Source organism: Pinus tabuliformis, chromosome 2_1, assembly GCF_031772625.1.
Source record: "Pinus tabuliformis cultivar Carrire ecotype Pingquan chromosome 2_1, CPIR1, whole genome shotgun sequence".
Lineage (NCBI taxonomy): Eukaryota > Viridiplantae > Streptophyta > Pinopsida > Pinales > Pinaceae > Pinus > Pinus tabuliformis.
In genome coordinates, this window is record NC_142299.1 from 881,962,718 (window position 1) to 881,987,946 (window position 25,229).

At 38.0% G+C, this 25,229-nt stretch overlaps 2 protein-coding genes across 2 annotated transcripts; both read left to right on the plus strand.

The window, feature by feature from the left end:
* The first annotated feature begins 7,527 nt into the window (after positions 1 to 7,527).
* On the plus strand, positions 7,528 to 10,004 carry LOC149203475 (WAT1-related protein At2g37460-like). Its single transcript, XM_089400193.1, has 3 exons — positions 7,528 to 7,714; positions 7,868 to 7,930; positions 9,577 to 10,004. Exons 1-3 carry the CDS (start codon positions 7,667 to 7,669, stop codon positions 9,781 to 9,783), a joined length of 318 nt encoding a protein of 105 aa, XP_089256319.1. The 5' UTR covers positions 7,528 to 7,666; the 3' UTR covers positions 9,784 to 10,004.
* Positions 10,005 to 14,495: 4,491 nt separating this feature from the next.
* On the plus strand, positions 14,496 to 18,281 carry LOC149203476 (uncharacterized). The gene is made up of 3 exons (XM_089401887.1): positions 14,496 to 14,803; positions 14,906 to 17,992; positions 18,218 to 18,281. The coding sequence occupies exons 1-3, from the start codon at positions 14,496 to 14,498 to the stop codon at positions 18,279 to 18,281; spliced, it is 3,459 nt and encodes a 1,152-aa protein (XP_089258013.1).
* Positions 18,282 to 25,229: the final 6,948 nt, after the last annotated feature.

A 25,229-nucleotide genomic window follows, 5' to 3' on the forward strand; every position in this document is an offset into this window, starting at 1 on the left:
TCGATTGGAAGCATTCCAAGGCATACTGCATATAAGATCGGTTGGCTACATGAAGAGCCGCACCACCAGCCATCCTACCAAAAGTAAACAGAATAGTCCTGAGGGACTTTTCAGTGACATCATGGATGATGATTTTGCCGTCTTTACTCGGCTGAGATCCCTCTCTGCAATACCGGCGAACATAATCTCTCACAGAGTCACCTCCTCGGGCCGAACCTGATAAAGAGATGGGGGCACCCTGCCTCGACAAGCCAGTCAAGAAATAGATGTCTACTACAGTCAAGGGGATATATTTGCCCCTGATCTGGAACATCTGGTTGGTAGGATCCCAAGCATCGAGCAAACACTGTAGTAAGTTGATCTATTGTCTCATGCTAGAAATGAGGAAAAACTTCAGTAAGCCACAGTTCCACAGTGCGTTTACTGTAACCGGATCATGTAGGGCAAGCATGTCCTCTTCTTCATGCTCACATTCTCGCCATGTAATGGTCATCTTACTCCAAAGATCTCTGAAAAACAAACAAGAGAAGAGTTAGATCCTGATTTTGGTAAGAAACAGGCAAAATTTCCATCAAAAACTGTGCATAAAATTCCTTCTTTGCGCCCATCACACCTACAGTAGTGCTCTGGGTGCATTGCATGTCAGATGGCCATTAGACAGGCCAACATCCAACGCACCTTTCGATACACAGAGGGTGCGCTGAAGGCAGAACGAGTTTTTCAAACTCCAGAGGCTCAGAAAAACTAGGAATCAACCTCAGAATGCAAAATGGAAAGCATGAAATGAAAGAGCTCAAGTTTAGCTCCTACCTGGTCCAAACAACGCCGAGAATTGTCCACAGAATCTCCCGAAATCAGCTGATGAAAATCAAAGGGGGAAAGCACCTCCAAAGCTCCAACAAACCAAAGTTCAAATGAAATGGTAAAATGAGAGGTAAAAACACTTTTTCATTACTTTTACGTAGTTCAAAGTAAAATATTAGTGTTCTAACTCGTTTTTCAAGCATATATTGTTCATTTCTGACTAGTTTGATAAGCATTTGAAAATACAGTACGATCTTTGAAAGAACAAAGCTATTTATGGTAAAGTCAAAAAGAGACCATTCAATCGAGCAGTTTTAGCACATAGTTCAAGCTCGTTAAAAAATAAACACAAGACATGAGCAAATGTTTCCCCTCGCATTTAAGCTCATTAAAAAATGAACTATTCACCGGTAAATAACCATCGTGAATGTAGTACTTCAGCCATTTAAAGCCTTGGTCGTGTTTGCACCACCACCTCCACTTTTGCATTGGCTGATCATTCACCTCCATTTGATTGTTTACCCATTTTGAGGAACAGCTGCGAAGAGTGATTTCACTAGCCATCCTTGTAACACTGCCGTGATTGGAAAATTCCAAACCTTACCTGAAATCAGTTGCTATCCATTTTATCACTTGTTCCTCAAAAGACGAGTCTCCTTTAAGCTCTTTTCAATTGACTCCTAAAATATGAAAAGATTGCCAAGCCATTGGCCTCTCCAGCTCGTTAAAGGGACCGGAAGTGCTATCTCTCCTCTAAATTTTAATCTTTTTGGACCTGAGAGATTATTACACAAAAAGATCGAGTGCTTGTCTTGTTCGGCTCGTTAAAAGTATCGAAAATTCATCCCTTCTGTATTGTTTTATACTTTTTGGAACTTAAGGGATTAGATGACGAAAAAGGAATTTTGGAGTTACCTTTACGTTCCTTTTCAGACTCTCTAAAATTGAAAAGGACCAAGTTATCTTTGTCGTTAAACTCGTTAAAAGTTTAATAGCGACAAACTTGTCTATAGACGAGAACGAGTTTCACTGTAACTAGGCTCGGTAAAACATAGTGATGGGTTTTCCCGAAGGGAAAATTATAGAACAAGCATATGTTATCCTCCTCAAGCTTGACAAAAATAAAGAGGTACTGGTCAGCAATGACTAGGGAAAATTGGGAAGAAAACTTGAAGAAACTTTGTTGGTAGCAAGTCGCTCTTGAACATGACACTTCCACTCCGCGTCCGAGTCGGGTTGGGTTGTTTCATTCACTGGTCATATCACCATGGTCCCATCATACCATCTACATTTGGGGTTAATGCTACCAATCCATCACATCAGTGTCGCCGATATGTTCAAGAGAAGTCATTCAGATAATTCACCTGTGTCTCACCCACTACCATACATTTAAACTCCATTCTTTGATGACCGCCACCCTGAACCTTATATCATCAGATCGTTTTCACCTCCATTAAAATCATTTGCTCCGTTCCGTGTCATTGATGTGGGATTCATTAAGGCCCTCCTGTGACGGATCGCTTCTTGTCGACATTAGCTCATTATCCTGAAGTTGATCTAGGAACACCCCATTCAGTACTTTGAAGCTTGCATGCCTCAATGGCAAGTTTCTCACTTCCGGCGACAGGTTTACATCGATGGCCTTCGACCGAAAGATTTTGCATGGTGTTTGACGCCAAGTCCTTTATTCACACCACGTGAATTGTATTGCAGTACCTTGAGGGTCATTATCATTATCGGTGATTCCTCTCGCACTTGTTAACAGTTTACATCATTGGCTGGTAATCAAGCGATGTCTTTCCATGTTCGACTTCAGAACATTTCTCACATGGATCGACTTGTACTTCGAGTGAAGATCGAACGAGATTGAAGACCCCGGATCTAGTTTCATCCATCCGGGCTGCGATATATATTCAGGGAAATAAAGACATCAAATGTACATCATTGCCGCACAGATAATCATCCAATCAAAAGGATGATGGCTCTATCAGAATCATCAGTCTACACTCAGACGATTGTCTGTCCTATGTACATGAAAATGAATTTATAGAGCTGAGCATGGGAATGCCCGCCTCATCTAGATCATGAAAATATTATGAAGATAATGTATTGTATTGTATCTTATTACAGGTCTCCTCCCAGCTTGAAAGAACTTCGGATCCTCATAATAAAGCATTTCACCCGACATCAAAAGATTAACGACCTCATGCTTTAGGGGGCAACTGTTATAGACATTTTTGGGCACTACAACCCCAAGCATGAAATGTCCATAAACCAAGGGCTCCTAAGTCCCTAAAAGCGTTGTTCTAACCCCTAAAGGAACAAGGTCGACAGATTACAGCTTCTCCCAGAAGTTCTCCATGAAAAACTGCTCAGAATTGGTCAAAACAGGATCATTTCAGCTGCTCCACTGGCCAAGTGTGTTGCATCTCACCTAAATACACTGTGTAGGTGCGTTGCATTTCAAAAAGCCCTTCTATGGGGTGCGATGGGCGAGAAATGACAAATGGTAGTGTCATTCCGTGAGGTGGAGAGGCAATGGAAGCTTCCAGAATCTTCTCCTGTGACACTTGCCTCACTGAATTCGACCAAGGATGAGTAAGAGATCATCAATCTCCAAGTGGAAGAAAGAACTATCAGAGGGAAGACACTAATCAAATCATAAGTTGACTCATCTCCATTACAGATATCTATATATGGATCCCTCATCCCAGAGATCCAGAGGCTGGAATTTTGCATATTATAAGGAATTGCTGTTGGTTTCTTGAGACAAACATCAGATTGTTGGGTGATCTAAGCTTTGTTTGAGGTGAAGAGGGGCTTCTTTGCTGGGAGGTTGATGCTGGGTCAGAACAACTGGTTGTAACTCCTCTTGGATCTTTCTTGTTTATCAATAAAAGTTGTTCAAGTTTTCCTCCATGCTCTTGTGTCATTGATGTTTGCTACATTTATATGGTCAATTTACATCTGATCCTAAATTGTTTATGATTATAGATCCATGTCTTTGTATAGTGCTATGCTACTGTGATCTTACAGGTACTTTGTGAAGTTGGGCGTGCGAGGGAGCAGGTAACTAAAGACTATCAAAGAAGAGAGGAATCAAATCAGGAGATTAGCGCAAGACAGAGGTTGGTCTTTCTTTTCCTCTCTATCTATAATTCATAAAGGAAAAACGAAAGTAGCTTTTCTCTGTTTGTTTCTAAGGCAGCTGTCACACCTTAGTGCGATAGAGCAGTTCTATATAGACACTTTTCCCTGTAACACTAATGTAAGAAAATAAATAAGATGAGAAATCAACATTTACACTGAAATCAATGCATCTAATGCAAACAATCAAATATAATTAGAAATCAACATGTATACTAAAATCAATGCATCTAATGCAAGCAATCAAATAGGATTAGAAATCAACATCTACACTGAAATCAATACATCTAGTGCTAGCAATGAAATAGGATTAGGAATCAACATCTACACTCAAATCAATGCATTGAAACCAATGCACTTAATGCAAGCAATGAAATAGGATTAGGAATCAACATATACACTAAAATCAATGCATTGAAACCAACACATCTAATGCAAGCAATCAAATAGGATTAGAAATTAACATTGAAATTAATGAAATCAATGCATTATGCATCTAATGCAAACTATCAAATAGAATTAAAAATCAACATCTACACATAAAATCAATGCATATAATGCAAGAAATCAAATAGGATTAGAAATCAACATCTACATTGAAATCAATGCATCTAGTGCAAGCAATTTTCTTCCCTTTCTCTTCTTCTTTGTCTCTCTATCTCACAGCCCCAAACACACACACACACTCTCTCTTCATATATATATCTATCTCTCCCTCCCTCCCTCTTTCTGTCTCTCTCTTCTTCCCTCTCTCCCCCTTCCATCTATATCTCTATCTCCTTTTGTCTCTCCTTCTTCGTCTCTCTATATCACCCCGCAAACATACACATTGTTTCTCCATATCTATCCATTTCTCCCTCCTTCTCCCTCTCCCTCCCTCTCACTCTTCCTCTTCTCTCCTTCTCTCTATCACTCTCTCTCTCTCTCTTCCCCTTATCTCCCTTTGTTTCCCCTTCTATATCTATTCCCTCCTACTCTCATTTTTCCCTCTCTCCATCTCCCTTGTCACTCCCTCTCTCTCTCTCCACCTTTCTCTCCATGTCTTTCTTCTTACCTCCCTCTCTCTCCCCCTCCAACTCAATCTCTCTCTCTCTCTTTCTCTCCTTCTCAAGTCCTCTCTCTCCCCCTCCAACTCAATCTCTCTCTCTTTCTCTCCTTCTCAAGTCCTCTCTCTCTTCCTTCATCTCTCTCCCTTTCTCTCCCACCTCCCTCTATCTCTCCCCCTCATCTCTCTCTCTCCTCCAACTTTGTCACTATCTACCTCCCTCTATCATTCTCTCTCCCCAAGCTCTCTATCTCTCCTCCTTTGTCTTTCTATCTCACCCTGAACAATACACACTCTCTCTCCATCTATGCCTTGTCACTCCCACTCTCTCTCTCCACCTTTCTCTCTATATGTTTTTCTTCATCCCTCCTTATCTTTTCCCCTAACTCCGTCTCTCTCCCCTTCTTTTCTCCTCCACTCTCTCATCCTCTCCATCTTCCTATCCCCTTTTGCCCTTCTCTTCCCCTCTCTCTCTCCTCTCCTCTTCTTTTTCTTCACTCCTCTTCTCTCTCCATCACTTTATCTCAATCTCTCCCTTGTCGCTCCCTCTATGTCTCCACCTCTATCACTCTAGGTCTTTTTTCTTCCCTCCCGTATATATTTGGAGCTAATATACATCCTAATATATTAATATATATTATCTTAGAACAAATTATATATATATATATATATATATATATATATATATATATATTGTAAGCGTGGTAGGACTCTGTGATTTTTCATGTTTACATGTCCATTATTCAACCCCACTATGGGGGAGGGTAGCACAAAATTCAAAACCAAGATCTTTGGTTCGATGAGACTTCATTTCCACGACCATCGCCACTTGAGCTATCCTAGACAGACTATAACAATTTTTATATTATATCAAAGTTAATATTATATTAATCCAAAATTAATAAATGTAATAATATTAATATTAAGATATATTGATATTAAATTTTTAATATTAATATCATATTTCATAATTTAATATTAATAGTAATAATATTTTTTAATATTAATATTAGATTTAATAATGTTTTTACATAACATGATAACAAAATTTATAATAAAATTTGGAATTTTAATGTGGTAATTTTTTTTGTGGAAAGTAAATTTATGATCCATTCAAATTCAACGTATATGATAAGTTATATTTGGAGCACAAACAAACATACTTACACCTTGAATGCCCCTCTTGGAGCAATAACATAAATCATATTCTAATGTTGTTCACATAGGGATTTGAATTTTTTTAGAGGCTGATCGAGCCCCTCGTTAACTAGTAAATGGATCGATCCCTCTTTAACTACGTAAATGGATCCATGGAGAGTTTAGGAATCCCTCGATCGAGCTATTTGAATTTAAAATTTAAGCACTCAATCGAGCTTTTGAGGTCCTAAAGTCAACAATTTTAGCACCCCTTCTCCAAAGTTTTTTGCAACACCATTTTTTACCCTAGCAAACTTAGGGCAAAATTTGTGATCATGTTGAATTCATGAAGGAATCCTCTATCCAATGGCATATGAGTTTAACATTTTCAAATTTGTATGATATTTTTAATAATAATAAAAAATTAAATAATAAATAAATAATCACATAAATAATTATTATTTTGTAATTTGAAATACTTTGAAAATAAAATTGTAAATTATATTTAAAATATTTTTTATATAATATAAAATGGATAAAATAATAATTTAATTTTATATTTCATATTTAGAATTGGAATTTCCAAACAGATTCATTTATTAAATTTGAAAATTTTCACACTTCCCTTACTCCTTTAATGTTTCAAGAAAAAATCTCAATAATTTATAAAATTTTTAACTATATTTGTCAAATAAATCACTATTAAATTTCATCTTACTTGATAATAACATAAAATTTTAAAATATATAAAATTATTAAAAAATTAAATATAAACTTAAATGTCTCTCCTTTTCAAAATAGAATTCTAATATATTTTTCAGCTTTGAAAAAAAATAAAAAAACAAACAAATAAATACCTCATCGAAAGTTAAAGTTAAAATTAAAATATATATATATATATTTCCACTTGAGATATGATTGTGCCCTTCGACTATGGTGCTTGGTACTTGATTTTGATTGTGATTGAAGAAATAATTTTTAATCGGAGAGGCGCTAAACAGTTTTGGTGATTGGTTTTGGATGTGATTATGCTGTTTAAATATGGGCATACTCTCATTTGAACAATTTTGATGCACCCTGTCGAGAGATTTATTATTCCACATCAAGGTATTTTGCATTATAAAAAGGAATCAGTCACATAATTTTTGTATTATAAAAAGGAATCAGTTACATAATTAGTATATGCGAAGAGTTGCAGAGTCATCGAGATGTACCAAGCAACATTATTGAACCGAGGACAAAATAGTAAAATTCATCTTTTATCACCTAACAGTCTTGATTCTTCACCTACTTATTTCTATCCTCATTAAATGACATTTGAAGAAAATGAAATTAACTTGAATTAAATCCCCTTACATAATAGTTTTCCAAAGAATTGAAAACGTTAAATTTGATTGGTTAAGTTCTTCCGGGCTGGACTCCGAAAAAATGGGTAGTTGGTTGGCCTCATTCAAGCCTCATATAGCTATTCTTGCAGCTCAGACATGCATTGCAGGAATGAATATCATTACCAAAATTGCTCTGTAAAGTGGAATGAACCATTTTGTCTATTTAGCTTACACAGAAGCTGCTGCAACAATGGTGATCAGTCCTTTTGCTTATTTTCTAGAAAAGTATAGTATATGATACATGGTTTTTAACAGTTGGAAAATCTTGTCTAAACTGGAACAAAACATGTTGATGATTTCTAATCTATTAAACTTTTGAAATTATGCTATTTTCATGTTTTTGCAGAAACAAACGTCCTGCAATGACCTGCCCCATATTTTGCTAGATATTTTTGCTTGCACTTTGTGGGTAAGTACATACTGAAATGGTAATTTCATTATCATTTTTTTTGAGTGGGATTGATTTATAAAGATTGGATTTGTTTGAATTACTTTTTTTTCCAGCAGGAAAAAAAGCTTTATGATTATATTATATGCATCCAACAAAAAAGTACAGCAATAAATCACTTATCCATATGATGGATGAGCGATAAATGCCTCATCAGAAATGGCTGTATAGAGGATCATATCCACATGGAGAGAATGGATTTAAGGAGCCATATCAGATCTGGAAAAGATAGGACGTATAGAGAAATATTGCTAGTAGCACCTATGCATAGAATGTTAGTTCAATTGTCGGTCCCATATGCCAAAGATATTTATGGAACAAAAAACAACATAGGAGTCAAAAGCTTAGGAAGAAAAGATAGTCGTACCAGATAGAGATCACAATATAGAAAATTATGTACCCAGCATGGAAAAGTCTTGGATCTGATGAGAGATGTTGTCCACTGTTAATTGCATCCTCCATATACCCTGTGGAGATGATAGACCCTGTTTTGATAAAGCATCTGCCCTCTGGTTTTTATCCTTGGCAATGTGGGAAATAGTGCAGTTCTTCCTAGTGCTCCACATAGCCACAACCCTGTTCAGCTATCCTCAGAGGTGTATATTTGTTATGATATGTTGAGAGGTGTATATTTGTAATGATATATTTAGACTGTATGTGATCGATGATGACTTTCGAATCCCGAAATATATGAAACTTTTACATAATATTTCATAACATAACTATTATCAATTAAATTTAGAATTTCATTAATAATTATAATATTATTAGATTAATAAAGTATTGAATATTTCCAATGATATTGGGGCAGGATCACCGTATTTGAGAATATTTACTTTGCAGGCCTCATAGACACTTCCGCCATATTTGCTTTGCAATGTCAAATATCATTCCTGTTTTCATATTCCTCATGGCCACAGCTTCTGGGTACTCCTACTAATGATATCTCATGCTATAAATATAGGGGTTCGTAAATTTTTATGAGCAATCAGTTTTCAATTGTTTTATGCATATGATAAATTGTTCAGAAGGGGGAAAGCTGATATGACTAGCATGTATGGGCAAGCGAAAGTTGTGGGTACCATTGTGTGCGTTGGTGGTGGAATGATTATGACTTTCTACAAGGGCCCTGTACTTCTTGCAAGGCCTAATGGGCTTACACTCGACACATGGATGCTGGATGCTGGGGGCCTTAATGCTGTTTGTGGGTTGCTTGTTTCGGTCCGGATGGGTTACTTTTCAGGGATTTACCCTACTCAACCGTTGAATGTCCAGATAGATAGAAGAACCACCATTTCTCTCGATTTAAGATTTCAATATCTATAATTTAGTATATTGAGTAAAATCAACAAAACTCTTTAACACACACATAAATAAAAGAATTACCATTTCTGAGTTTATGTAGATTGCAGATTTGAATATCTACTATGTACATGTAGCAAAATCAACCATTAACTTTAGTTTTTTGAATATGCAATACATTGAACACTGAACCTAATATATCTATCATATACACATTTTTTATTATTTTGATTACAGGCTCCAGTGGCCAGGACATGAACCTAATATATCTATCATATACATATTTGGTATTATTTTGATTACAGGCTCCAGTGGCCAGGACATATCCAGCTACACTATCATCAACAGCAATCATGTTATCCCAAGGAGCACTACGGTCCATTTTGGTGGCTTTAATCTTTGAGCCTAGGGCCTCTGCATGGAGGCTAAAGTGGGACATTCAACTTCTCAGCATTGTCTACTCTGTGAGAGTCTGTAAATGTATATTCCTCCTCTGTTATCTGCCCACTTAATAAATACTTTGGTTTGAAACTGTGTTGATATTGGTGCAGCATTGACATTAGGCAGCCCCTTTTGCAAGATGCAGTAAGAGTGTAGTATTCATCTCACAATCTACAATCACAATTGTAGTCGTTGAACGAAAGGGCAATGTATCCATTCCTTTATATCTTAGTTTTTGAGTTTGTCCATGCAATCTTTTACTGAAAACAATAGGGTACGTGTTTCAATGCAAATTCAAAGTCACTTGTGGGGTATCTACTCTGACCTACACTAAACTCTACATCAATAAATTGACTTAGGCTATGTAAATTTATAGTTATGCACTATAATTTTATTTGAAAAATATTTATAATATAATATTTCATCAATAAATTGACTTAGGCAATGTAAATTTATAGTTATGCAATATAATTTTATTTGAAAAATATTTATAATATAATATTTCATTAAAGGTGGGATTTAAATGGAGTGAAAGGGTGTAAAGTTAAAGTACTCACTTGCAAAAATCACTAGTTTAAATTCTCCAATATAATTTAAAGTCTATAATTCAAAAAAAAAAACCAGATTGAGTATTTTATGGATCATTATTTTATAATTTAGCTTGAATATTTCATGGATCTTTGTTCTATAATATCAGATAAAGTGAAGAAATTTTCAGATCATTATTCCATAATATTAGATAAAGTGAAGAAATTAAATTTAGAGATCATGAAAAGTGATTAAAAGAAAGATGAATGAGCATTGATTGTATATTTTTTATATCAAAAAATAATTACTGCAAAGTGATATTTTTCAAGGTGAATTGTTCATTCATTGAATGATATTTTTCAAGGTGAATTATTCTTTCATTTATTGAATGACTAAAAATAAATCTCCAAAAATTTTAATTTTTGTAATTTATTTTTCTTGAGCCATCATGTGAACTAGTTTGAGAGCTAGAACTTTACATAAAGTATTTGTTGCAATACTAATTCTAGCTCTCTTTTCCTTTTTTAATTCAAACCTAGAGTCTAGTAGGATGGACTATCGCTATACTCCTAAACCTAATGCTACTTACCACAAGCACACTATGTGGGTGAACCAAGTCTTGAACCTGGATGGGCCCCTATATTGGTTGGCAAACGAACAATCTCCACTAGATGGTATGACTAGGGGTAGGAATATAATTCCCCAGCCATGCCTCTAGGAGTATCTTATGAGGTGTTGTCCTTTAGGCTGATCTCTGCTAGGGATTAATGCCAAGCCATCCTATGGAGGTTAAGAAAACCTAACCACAATTGGATCAATGCCAAGGCACCCTACCGAGGTTAGGGAAAATTGGCCAGGTTGTTTAAGTTGAACCTTAAACCTAAAGGGATAACCTTCAATATAAGATTAGATTTACCAGTGACACAAACAATAAAGCATTAATAATAACAATAATAATAATAATAATAAATTAAAGCTATATTCCAGTAATTGTTGAAATACATAACAATTAAATAGCTCAATGTAAGAAATAAATTAGTCTAACCCACTCTAATTATAGAAAATAACCTATCATATCAAGCATCAATTTCACATCTAATAGCAATCACATTAGAACGAAAAATTTTATCAAACAATTTTGTGAGATATTAGATAATATATAAACACATAAAAAATAAAAAAAAGGGCTTTAGTTTGGTAATTAAATAAATGAAAAAAGTAAATTGTAAAACAAAGAAAATAAAAAGTTACATAAATGTGTTAGTTATGTCTATAGAAATGTCTATTTCCGAATAGGGATTCCATAATTTTAATTTAATTACCAATAATTATTAGGTGGATGATGGAGATTTAAGCTACATAGAATATTCTAAAATATTCTTAATAATATACAAAAAAAAAAAAAGTTGAGATTTATCTCCAAAGTAATTTTGCCCTTTTTCCCTTTATTAATTAAAAAGAAAATGTCATATGAACAAGTATCATATGAACTTACCTATGATTTTTTTGGGCATGTGATATTGATAAGCCATGGTATTGGTCCATAATATTGTAACAAAGCCTATTTATAGATAAAGAATTTCGTTGGTAAAATGAGGTAAATCTTCATAATTAAGAATCTTGTTCCATGCTTTTAAATGTAAATATGTTTAAGTGGTATATTAATATCATTTTATAAATAATAATAATAATAATAATAGATGGCACCACGATGAGATGGCTCTGCAACGGCGATGGCGGAACCCTAGCTCGGGATCTGCAGACCCCATTCTGCTGGCGCGCTAGACGACATTGGAAGCTGACACTTGGGCCCTCCAAGGTATTACAGATGGGGCCACTGCCATAGGGCAGGGCTGACCGCCTGCCGCTTGACATTTTACTTTGCTCGTTTGCTCGTGATACGCGGCTTCGTTTTGGGCGTTTACTACCTTCTCCCCCGGGGTTCCCTCCCTCCTCGCCATCACTTGCCGTCGCCATCCGGTTCTGTTGCTGCCGACCCGGTATCGAACCCACCAACGCCACTTTCTGTTTCCCGCATCCGACGGCTCCAGTCACGAGTCCTACTATGCTCCCACCGACAGTTAAATATGCTCGAGGAGGACCTGTTAGATTATGGGGAGGACCCCATGCCCAACCAAGAAATATGGGCACATTCCACCAGACCGTTGATGATACCGCGAAGCGTTGCTCTTGGGGTAACGGCTGGCACTTCCGCACGGCCTCAGCAACAGCTGCTGACTGGGAAAGGCAAGGGACCGGAATATCCTCCACTGGACGTCGCTCTTGACTGCCCACCTCTCTCTCCGGCGACTCTTCAGCTCTTGGGTCCATGTTTCCCAGCTTCGCCATCTCTGGATGCTCCTCTCCATCAACCCATCCGACCTCCCCTCCCTACTCCCCCGACCCCTCCCCCTCCATCTAGCTCTCACTCCCTCTCGGTCTCATTTATGCCGCTGAATCAGCGTTTGCCCCCCCCTACTTCCGGCCCGAACCTACAGGGTATCGGTTCCTCGGCCCCTCGCTCCCCTATTCGTTCTGGATGCTTTACTACGCCTACCCCTGCACAGTCGGTACATTCAGCTCAGCAAAGCTCCTCGGACCCGTGTCGCAGGTTACTCCGAGAGACACTCGCGGGAAAACGCTCGGAGAAGTTTACAAAAGGAAGATGCCTTAAAGCTAATAATTCTGGTTTTAAGGTAAACTTGGGACCTGAAGCTCCGCTGCCGGACATTATGGATGTCGCGCGAAAGGTTCTTGTTGGCCGTGTACGTGGACGAAATTACACGGCGGAGAGGCTTAAGTCGTGGGTGGAGGAGATATGGGGACCGCTGCTTAAAGAATTACCGGAGGTGATGGTTCTTTCCAAAGGATGGTTCGCTCTGCACTTCTGCCACCAACAATTCGCTGAATGGATTCTGGGCAAATATTGGCACATTGAGCTTATGCCTGTACTCCTTAAACGCTGGGATCCCTTATTTGATCCTGAGCGCGAACAACTTGGAGCTGGCCCTATCTGGGTGCGCTTACCAGGCTTGCCATGGCAATTTTGGAGTCCCTATGTATTCAAGAAGATAGGCGACACCCTAGGCACCTACCTGGAGCATGATCGCTCATACGAGAAGTCGGGTAAACGCTCCATGGCTCGAATTTTGGTTCACATGGATACTAGACCGGGACTGGAGGAGATTATCGAAATCTATCACAACCATGTCACCAGGAAGCAGATACTGGACTATGAAGGAGTACCCTTTCGTTGCCACAGATGCCACAAGACTGGACATCTCTATAAGGACTGCCCATTGATTACAGGGGGGGGCAAGGAGAGCATGCATGGTCCCAGAAATCAACCTCCTGTCACTCCAAAGGTAGATGTCAATGCTATGGAGAATGACCCGAGGCAACAGGAAACGCCAGCAAAGGGGCTGGGCGAAGGGGGGAAAAAGAGAACATCCAGGAAATTTGCTGTGCCTTCAACTGAGCCGCCGCGTACCAGATCCAAGACAGCTGAAGCCGCAGCAAAGCCGATGGAGACGACATCTTCACATTCAGGTGCTAACTCCACTCCTTTTTGTCAACCTTCTATTTTGAATGAATTGCAATCCAATATGCACTCTGCATTCAGAACCTCCCTTTCTGAAAGTGTATCCTTACCCACCATCCATTGCCCCATCGATCCCCCCCTCCCCACTTTCTCAACTACCCCCCCTTCCTATTTCCCGGAGAATGGTGACCCGGATTCCCCTCCCTCCACGAAGGTATCTGGTGGGCACCATTATCTTTTGCGTTCCAGAACTCGGCCTAAAATACTTGGGCTGGGATCCTCCCCAGGTAGGCATCGTAAACAAAAGCGAGGCCGGCCATCCCAAATTTCTTCTACGAAATTATCTGCGGTGGCAGATGTGGCTTCGGGTCGACAGATCACTATTGAGAGGGCACTTAGAGCGAATGAGCCCCAGAACAGGGTGACCCCATGATTTTCCTCTCCTTCAACTGTAGGGGTTTAGCCAGCCCTAAAAAACGTTTGGCTCTCAAGAGACTGGTACTTGAATCCAGATGTGATATCATTTTTCTTCAGGAAACCCTATGCTCCTCTGAACTAGCAGTTCGATGTCTACACTCTTTCCTCCCTGGATGGTTCCTGCATGGGGTGGATGCCTGTGGTAGATCTGGTGGTCTACTCATTGGTATCAATCCTAGAATACACAGACCTCTTTCGGTTTGGGGAGGAAGAGGATTCCTTGGTATGGACATCACTATGGGTGAATTGGGCTTACCCATCAGAATTCTCAACATCTATGGACCCAATCAGAACAGGCTCGACTTTTGGCAAAACTTTCTTTCAGAAGGACATATTACACAGAGCACTATTATTGGGGGTGATTTTAATTTCTCATTGGGATCTGGGGAGACATGGGGGACATCATCTCAAGGGGATCCTATCGCGGAACAAATGTCCATGCTCCTCGAAGCCCAGCAGCTTGTGGACATACTCATGAATAAAAAACTACCTACTTGGCACAATCAGCGTACTGGAGAGGCGGCTTTAGGAAGGAGGCTGGACAGGTACATGATGCATGAGGCGCTGATACAGAAATTCCCATTATATAGACAGTAGGTCAGCATCGGGGGTTTGTCTGATCATCACCCCATCTTACTACAAATTAGTGGCAACATTCCAAAACCGCGCTCCCCTTACAAATTCTTTGCTGGCCATCTTCAAGACCCAGAATACAACAAGTTGGTCACGGATTTCTGGACCACTCAGCCCCAGTTGACAGAAGGGAGGAAAGCATCGGACTTCTGTGACAGGCTTAAAAAGCTCAACAAAATGTCAGAAACCTGGGCTCGTCGGAAGCGAAGCAGAGAGGAACAGAACCTGAAGGATAAGGAAGATAGAATTGGCCAATTAACAGACGAAAGGGGAATAGGTTATCAATCGGATGGAACAAAAGCTGAACTCTGCCATCTGATAGAGGAAAAATCGAAGATCTTAAAGGAAAGAGAAGAACTCTGGCGTCTGAAGAGCCGAGCCATCTGGCTTAGAGCAGGGGACAACAATACCAAATTTTTTCATAATATTGCCAATGGCAGGAAGGCCGCTAACACTATATGGAAGCTTCCAATGGAGCCTGATGGTTGGGCAACCACCCATCAACAGTTGGCTAGACTGGGGATCACTCACTTCAAGGGTCTCTATACGGCCCCAAATTCAGTTAACCTCCCAGAGATTATCAGACTTGCTGGCAAGTTTCCAAGGTTTGTGTTACAGGAGGACTTTGAGGATCTCTGCCAACCAGTCAGCGTACAAGAGCTTGAAAGCACGCTTAAGTGGTTCAAAAAGGATAAGAGCCCAGGACCAGACGGATGGCCTGTGGAATTCTACCTGGCTTTCTATGAGATGATGAAGGATGACCTATTGGCGGTGGTGGAGGAAAGCAGGATCTCGGGTCACATCCACCCACCCATGAACCAGACCTTCATTGCCTTGATCCCCAAATCTGACGAGCCCTCATCCTTCCATGACTTTCAGCCTATTTCCCTCTGCAACTGTCTCTATAAAATCATAGCCAAAATCATCGCCAACCGCATAAAGCCAATCCTATCCTCTCATATCTCAGCTGAGCAATTTGCCTTCCTCAGGAACCGACATATTCAAGAGGCTATTGGCACTGCCCAAGAAGCTTTACACTCTATCAAGCAAAAGAACCTGAAAGGCATCTCCTTAAAAATTGACCTTGCCAAGGCTTTTGATAAAGTTAATTGGCTATATTTGAAGATGATACTTACTCATTTAGGTTTCCCTCATATTCTCATTAATTGGATCATGGGCTGTGTTACTTCGGTATCTTTTGCTATACTCATCAATGGTGCGGCTTCGGAACGCTTTCATATCTCCAGGGGGATCAGGCAAGGATGTCCACTATCCCCATTACTTTTCCTCATTGTTATGGAAGGTTTGAGCAGGCTTATTGCGGAAGCTAGAAGGACGGGAGACATAAGTGGTCTCAAAATTACGGAGCAGTTTGTACTTACCCACCTATTGTTTGTGGATGATATATTAATTTTCCTGAATGGCAGTATCAGGGACAGCGTTGCCCTTAATGACATCCTACTCCTCTTTTGTAAAGCCACGGGCATGGAAATAAACGAACAGAAGTCCACCAGGTCCATGATGAATTGCTCACAGCAGGAAGCTCTTCTAGCTGGCCAGTTCTTCCCATTCTTAGAATGCCAGTTGATGGATGGTTTCAAATATCTGGGATTTAGATTGAAGTCGGATGGGTATAAAAATACTCACTGGTTTTGGCTTATTAACAAAATTGAAAGAAGGATTACAGGCTGGCAGCACCGTCTATTGTCTAAAGCTGGCAGACTCCTACTGATCAAGACAGTCCTGGAGGCCACCCCTGTTTATTGGATGTCTCTGACTTGGATCCCTAAAGGCATTTTGAACAGGATCCAACAAATTTGCACCCGCTTTCTTTGGAATGGAAACAAAAAAGGCAGGGTATTTGCCTGGACCAGATGGTCTACCGTTGCACTGCCAAAGCAATGGGGTGGTTGGGGATTAAAGTCCCTACAGGAATTTGCACTTGCCCTCACGGCCAAGCAGGGCTGGTCTCTCACCAAGATGGACAGTCTATGGGCTAAGGTTATTCACCACAAATACATATGGCCATCCTGCTTCACGGAGTGGCTTCGCAGACCTTCTTGGAATCAACAGGGTATTTCAGCGATCTGGCGTGCCACTCTCAAGGCGATGCCCCTTATTAGAGATAATCTACTCTGGAGGTTGGGCAATGGGGCCCAGGTTCACATTGGACTCGACCCTTGGCCTGGTTCGGCGAATGCTCACATACTGCCCAGAGAACTGATTCAACACCTCAATCACAGGGGCATCAAATTTTTAGCTCAGATCGGAGATCGGGAGCGCTCCACTATATTTTCCCAAGCTTGGATCAATGACAGGCATGGACAGATCCCGGAGGCATGGACAGAACAGTGGAATGGATATATACGAGCACTAATTGAATCTCATATTAAACTTCGGGAAGATGAAGATCAGCTTATATGGGCCCCTGCTAAATCCGGGACATACTCACCCAAGCTAGGATATATCAGGCTTATGGAAGCCAGAAAACCTGTAAATTTGCTAGGCTGGTGGAAAATTGTGTGGAAGTTACAGGTGCAGCCCAGAAACAGGCTGCTCCTGTGGAACATAATTGCAAACAAATTGCCTACAGGGGATGCCCTCAAGAAGCGGGCCATTGCAGGACCATCTTGGTGCGTACTTTGCCAAAGTAATGAAGAATCCTCGAACCACCTTTTCCTCCACTGTGAGACGACTAAAGGAATATGGCAACAGGTCACACAGGTACTGAATATCAGATCGAATTGGCAGGGCGAGGACATACCGACTGCATGGACATATTGGTGGGCAGCGTTTGCCACAGAAAAGGCCCTAAATCTCCCAGCAGTGATTTCGAGCTTCATATGGCAGAGCAGGAACGCCTATATTTTTGAGAACCGTAGAGTCAACAATCAGCTTCTCTCGGCTTCCATCTGTGCTGCATATAATGAAATTCCTTTTGAGAGCACACCCATCCGACCTAGACTTATTCAGCCTGAAAACATAAATAAGGATATGCCTTGGGCATATTTTGACGGGGCAGCTCCGCCACAAGGATGTGGTGGAGGGATTGCTTTTTTCCTATCTGAGACACATTTTTTTCACCTGAGACTGGGACTGGGGTCGGGATCAAATAATTTTGCGGAGCTTATCACTTTGAGACACCTTCTCTATTTTTCCCTCACTAAACATTGCAGACAAATTCAAATTTTTGGGGACTCAAAGATAGTGATTGATTGGATAAACAATAAATCTATCTGTCATGCATATTCTTTGGAACATATCTTGGAAGAAATTGTTTTTCTAAAAACACATTTTGACCATATCACTGTTTCTCATATCTACAGGGAAAGAAATGCGATTGCTGACCAGCTTTCGAAAGAGGCGGCGGATCGGCCTCTAGGAGACTGACAGATTGATGAACACACACCAGCTGGGATACACAGGTTCTATCATCGTCCCTACATCGACGGCCTTCTGATAGGGGGTTCTCCCCCTCACTAGTTCTTTTTGTAGCTGCTACTTGGGAGCTTCTTTTTGTATAGCAGGAATCTTCTTAATCGGATATATATTGTATGGACATATGGATGTACTATTTCCTATATGGCCTTGGGGCTTTATTTTTTTGAAATTTTGGGGAATCTGTATTACTGGTGATATACAGCTCATGTAATCACCTAGACTCATTCTGGATATTTATATCTAGCTTCTACTTTGTAACGTGGCTCTGGCCACCCTTCAGCATACGCCTCGGCATCTACAACATGTAATATCTATTAACAACTTTTTAATAGAAATTACGAACTCTATTTTCCACGGAAAAATAATAATAATAATAATAATAATAATAATAATTATTATTATTATTATTTAACATAAAATTATAATTTAGTTTATTTTTATAATTTTATTAATTTTAAGAACATGAAATATATCATATCTAAGTATTTTGATATTTATCATGAATTGATTTTTATTGTTATTTATCAATTATTTAATTTATATAGTTTTACTAATATTACAAATTAATTGAACACTAAAACACCAATAATAAATATCTATAAACATTAAAAAATTAAATTCATTTAATTAATATTTTTTTATATATAAGTGTATAAAAAATTAATAAAATAAAATCTTAAAAAAAATCCTGTAAAACCAGCCTTAATCAAGGTCAAAACTTCAATAAACACGTCAATTACACAAAATACATGAAAAATATAAGATGAGTTGTTAAATCAAAATTGTATTGATCAACATGAAATGTTATACCCTACATATGAATCCATAAACATTATAATTCTCAAGGTGTAATTGAGTTAAAAATATATCGTAACATAAATGGACATTGGGTTAGATGCTACTATGTTATTCTCTAATTCTTCCCTTCTAAATTAGTTACAAGATGGCTTGTGTCTTCTACCTTCAACGTTGTCCTGTCTGACTTTTCCTGCAAAGTGATATTATTCCTGTCTTCTATCCATGAACCATGGTTAGCTTGCATTTCAATAGCATGATTGTTAAAATCTTGATAGGGGGAAAGTACAATTTATTAAGGTTAGCTTGCATTTTAATAACATGATTGTTAAAATCTTGATAAGTGGAAAGCCCAATTTTTTTTGTTTGTTCAAAAATGATGGGGAAGGATCATACTTCCACATAAATATTTCCTGCCATTTTAAACATAAAATATCCCTTTCAAATAGATCACATGCACTTCTCTTTTAATAAAAAGAGAGAAAATTTATGAGATAAAATAAACATTTTTTTTTTAATTTTGACATCAAATGAGCATTATCCATTAGCCATTGCAAGTATTTGTCTAGCCATCTTAAATACAAAGATCCAAGGAGTAATGAAGGTTGGTAAGTAAAAGGATTATTCTTCAAATCCACAAATTCCTATAACTATGTGGTTTTTGTAAAACAACCAATCCCCTATCTTGGGTTTTTTACTTAATTGCAAAACTCTCTTATATTCTTGGGAGTGTAGGTTTAGTCATTAGAAGGTGGAGACTAGCTAAGAAAAATGTTGGCATATTCTAAATAACCCCTCTAGATTTCTAAATATATGATATTCATCTTGTCACACTTTCATTTTCCTTCATTGTCAATAATGTTAATTTCAAATCATGATTTTAAAAAGAGTTAGGATAATCAAATAAAGTCAATTTTATCAAATACATTTAATATTTAAATTTAAAAAAAATAAAAAAATGTGCCAATGGTGTCCAACTGAAAGTAAATAACAAGAGAATTGAATACTATGTTTAAAGGGTTTGGCATTATCTCTTGAACACAAATAAATTCCACTTCATCCATCTCCTCATGATCATCACAACCTAAGATGGCCATTGGAAGTGAAGGGTTTGGCATAATATCGTGAACACATATTAATATCACTTCATCCATCTCATTATCATCATTACAACATAGGATGGACACTCGAAGTGAAACTATGTGTTGAACCTTAGTTTTCAACATGTTATTTTTAATGGGAGAAGTAACTTTTAAAGCACTAAAAGGGTTCACCAATATATCTTCTACAACTTGTAGTTTATCCACTCATTATGAATTTAGAAAATCTTTTAGGGATAATTTTAAGAGTTATTTTGAGTATGTTATCACTTTGTAACTTCCCTAGGTTGAGGAGAGAAACTCAGAGGTAACCAAAAAACCACTTTTAAAGCTGGGGTCTAACCCTTCTAGATTCAGAGAGGGATTGCTCTATCAGATTTAGATTTCTGTTTTTAAGATTTTAGGCTAGCTATTAAGTTTGAGTTAGGTTTTTCAAAGGTTTGGTTGAAAGATGATGGAAAATTATATTGAACATGGAGTCATAAAATTATGAGTAATCAATAGAAAAAATGATAGAGGAATTGTAACAGGGCAGGGTAGGCAAACTCCTGGATCTTATAGACTGCTTGTGGTGTGAATAAGATGAATTATATTTAAGTTCAATTAAATATAGAGCATACAAAGATGAATTATATACTTAATATCAGAAAGAAAACATTGATATTGTTAACAATCCAGAGCATAATACACTTAAGAAAATTCGGCCCTTAATCTTCTTGCAACAATAAGGAGGGAAAAAAAAATATGGAAACTGAGGAAAAGAAACAATTTTACATGAAAGAACACATCACCAATTGCTTGACATGGGAATCCTAGAACAAACTTTCTCTGTATTTCTATAAATTGATCACTTTGAGTACAATCCACGGCTTACATCAATGTACAACTCTTTTCTTCATACAAATTCCAACATAATCCAACACATTCCAACCCTTTCTAAGTTTTATTACAAAATATTTATAGATTGTCTTGAATAAATTCGGACTTCAAATCAAAACTCATTACAAAATAATATCTAACAAAGACATAGATATTTCTTGAAACAAAACTAGAAAATAGGAACTCTGGTCAAATTTGGTTGTTCTGTTGAATCTTTAGAGGAAAAATGTTGCTGATGGTAGGAAAAATAATTGAAAAATACACTAAAGATAAAAACAATCACTGGAAAACTGCAAGAAATTTAGAACTGCTGGGAAATCTTCAACCTTCAAATCTGTAAATTGGTTCATTAATGTTGATCCTCTGCCTTTAAATTTGGAGTGGATGTAATTATTTTCACACAAGCTTGTTGGTTGTCCATTCCAAACTACCAACCCCCTTTTTCCTGCATTTCAACAACTTCTGACCCATCCACCTATTAACTCTCTGTATGATCTTATTGGAAGAATCTTGCTTTATTGTTTCAATGATACTCCTCAGCCCATTGCACTTGCTTCTTTTGCCTTTATTTTGTTATATAAGCGAGCCAAGTGATTGTCAACTTAATGCTATCGGAGCCCCTTTATATAACGTAACTTAACGCACAATTCTAATTTTTCCTCGCTCCTTTTGTTTTAGCCCTTCCTGCATTTCTTCACCATAAGACCAAGGGTTGTGGCCATACCTCCTAGCTTTGAGGTCCTAAGGATTTGATTTGTTGCCGGGGTCCATTTTCCTTTGTTAAATGCTTTTACAACCTCATTTCTTTAAATCTTAATGATCATGCACCAACCCCTATATCGGAGACCACTCTCATCTGAAAATTTTCAATTGGAACTTTTCCAAGTGGCAATTATTACAAAACGCTAATATCCTCAACCTCTGATACGTCGATCTCCGATATGACGTCATCACTACCACGTGGAATCTCGTGAGTGGTGACACATGTCACCTCAATTTTCCCCCTTATGACCCCTCAAAACACCAAAAATTCCTTCCATGTGTCCTTTGTACTGCCAAGTTATGCTGACATCAGATGCCACATAGCTTTATCAGAACCAATCGTATTCTGCCACGTGTTCCTTATAAAAAAACCAATCATATTGTGCCATGTGTCCTGCTAGAGGAGAGAGAAAAAGCCCATGCACCTCTAGTTTTTCGATGAATTCCTTTGTTAATTTGTTTAGGCGTTCCCTAGTGATTTAACATTATCGACTCTTTTTCCCATAATTTTAGCATTATCGACCCTTTTGTATATCGCAACATTGCATATCATCACATTTATGTATCACAACATTGCAATTCACACTATTTGCAATTCGCCAAACGCCGAACGTCGATATGCTATGGACTTGCAATTCGCCGACCACTAATTGTCGATATGTCATATGTCATGTACCTCCAACATGTGATATGTGATCACCAATGTGCTTTATCATTGATATGCCTTGGACCTTCTAATATGCCTGATCGACGAGTGCCCCTATACCTTTGATCGCTGATATCATATGTGTGCTCTGATGTGCCTCTTACATATCCTTCTAATATGAAAACATCGGAAATTCTGTGATGTCACACCGAGCTGACACGTGGCAGAAGGAAAATACCCAAAACTTAGAATTTTTTTTATGTTTTTCTTTGTTTTCTGGTTTTGAGGAGCAAAACTTCAACTTGATCTATCTTTTGATCTAGAAGTCAGTTTGAAGAAATAGATATACCATTGGAAAGCTGCTTCTAAGCACTTTCCAATGAGAACACCTGCAACATGATTTGAACCATAATTTATATGCAAAAAATCTCCCAAACTTTCAGACTTGTCTTGACCACAAGACTTCAAGAACTAAATGGCTCCTTTGACAAGTAAACCTTTAGGCTATGACACCTTAGTGATACATAGGCTAAATTGACCATCAAATTTTTGAAATTAATAACAAGAAGTAGACACTTCAACCTTAAATTATATGACCCTGACATTGGCTCCAATGGGGTTGGAATCCTCCCTATAAGGTGCCAAGAACATCGTAGATCAGTAGCCTTATCACTCGGGCAATGGAATAAAAAAAAAGACTAAAAATCAACGGACTAAAAACTGATTACAAAGCTGAAAGCTTTAAAGGACATAAAAAATTTGACAACACATCACCAAAGTCCTAGGGCCTTCTCCTCATGCTTCAAACGTTGATGATGGTTGTCCACACCCGCTGAAAGTATATACATTAGGTGATCTCTTCTCTCCAATGTAGCCACTCAAGAAAATGGCTACTTGACTGAGTTATGCTCACAGTTGCCTTGAGAAAACAGAAGAAGAAAGTGAATGGAAACTAAATCTCAAACTGAATCCAATCTTTGCACTGGTGAACAAAACAATATCTACCTTGACTGATGATTCCAACAGTATTGTAAAAGGATCTTCAAATGAATGATCATTGAAATTCATCTCATTTGACAAATTACAATTTTTCTCCAGGTGGTTTACATACCAGGACTACAAAAATTTATATGCATTCTTGCTTTTATGCAATTTCAACTTATAGCTTTCATGATAGGGCTGCAAATTTTCATGTGACTTTTGTAATGAAACCACTATTGGAAAAAAAAATGATGTTGGCTGCCAAACTAAGTATTCATCACCCCTGTTTTGAAGTTCACAACTGACTAAATGAGGAGAATTTTGATTGTAGAAACAATCCAAAAGATTGGCTATTTGATCATTGAAAAGTGAAAAGGGTTGATGTAATTTATTGTGTATTGGTTCCAAAGAGACTATAGGCCCCTCTCTAAGCTCACCATCCTTTGCTCCAGTGATAGTTTTAACATTTTTCTTCAAGAACTCAAATGAACCAAAACTTAATGGCACAGAACCACCATGAATTAATTCACAATGTTCTTCATGTTTCAACCCTCCAACCACGTCTTCAATCTCTTGGTTACTCAATGGCTATGATTTCGAATTAAAATAATCATCCATATAACAAATAACAGGGTCATCAAATACATGAGAAGGTTGCTGCCAATCTATGCTATTGTCGAATTTCTTCCTTGTTTCATTAGTAATCTTATAGTTTTCTTTCAATAGTTCAAATGAAGCAAAAGATAAGGGTAGAGGTTTACCATCATGTAACTCATTGTTTTCCTCATGTTCGATGTCAATACTATGAGGTTGTTGAATTATAGCACTATGAAAGTTCTCCTTCAGTAATTGAAATGAAGAAAAACACAAGGGCAAAGTTTCTTCACTTGATTCAGTATCTCCTTCATGTTCTTCATTAATGCCTTCAAGTGAATATATAACACAATCAATATATAGCTCATGGTGACATGAATCAATAACTTCTCCTTCTTCTACAAAATCTACTTGGAAATGAGGTCTTCTTTGTTGCTCCTTAACAATAAGTTTGTTTTGAAATGTGAATTTTTCCATAAACCTCTGCACGATTTTCACTAATGCATCCATCTTATTGTATGATAATGGAGGAAACTCCTCCTTAACCACTCCTCTTCTTTCAGCTTCCATTTTGGTCGTTTTGATCAACATATATGCTTCTATGTCAACTACATTTTTCTTGCATTTCTTTTAAAGTTGCTAGGTTTCTTTCCCTTAATTGATAGGCTATCTCTGCATCAAATCCATCTGGATAGTGAAGTAAAGCCAATCCCAAGGAAGGTTTTATGTTTGCTGGGATGGAATTGTAAACTTTATTGAATCTAGTTGAGAAATCTTGTACTAATTCTCTCAATTTCCTCTCTAGATTCCTATACTCAGCCATAATATGGAAAAGGTTATTTTTAACTTCCCATCTATTAAGGAAAGTGTGCTCAAACTGTTGAAGATTAAAAATACTTCTTGCTGTTAGTCCTCCATACCATTTTCTGACCTCTCCAACCAGGCTTTGGGCAAAAAGCCTCATCTTAACATCATCAAAATCAACTTCTTCAACATCTACAAAGTCATTCATTTTGTCTATGTGTTGTTGTGTTGTAGTGGGTCTAGTGCCATCAAATTTAGGCAACCTTTGACCATAGTTCTGTGGTAAATCATGTAAAGGAGCTTGTAGATCTAATGGAGCATATCGGGCAACAACCA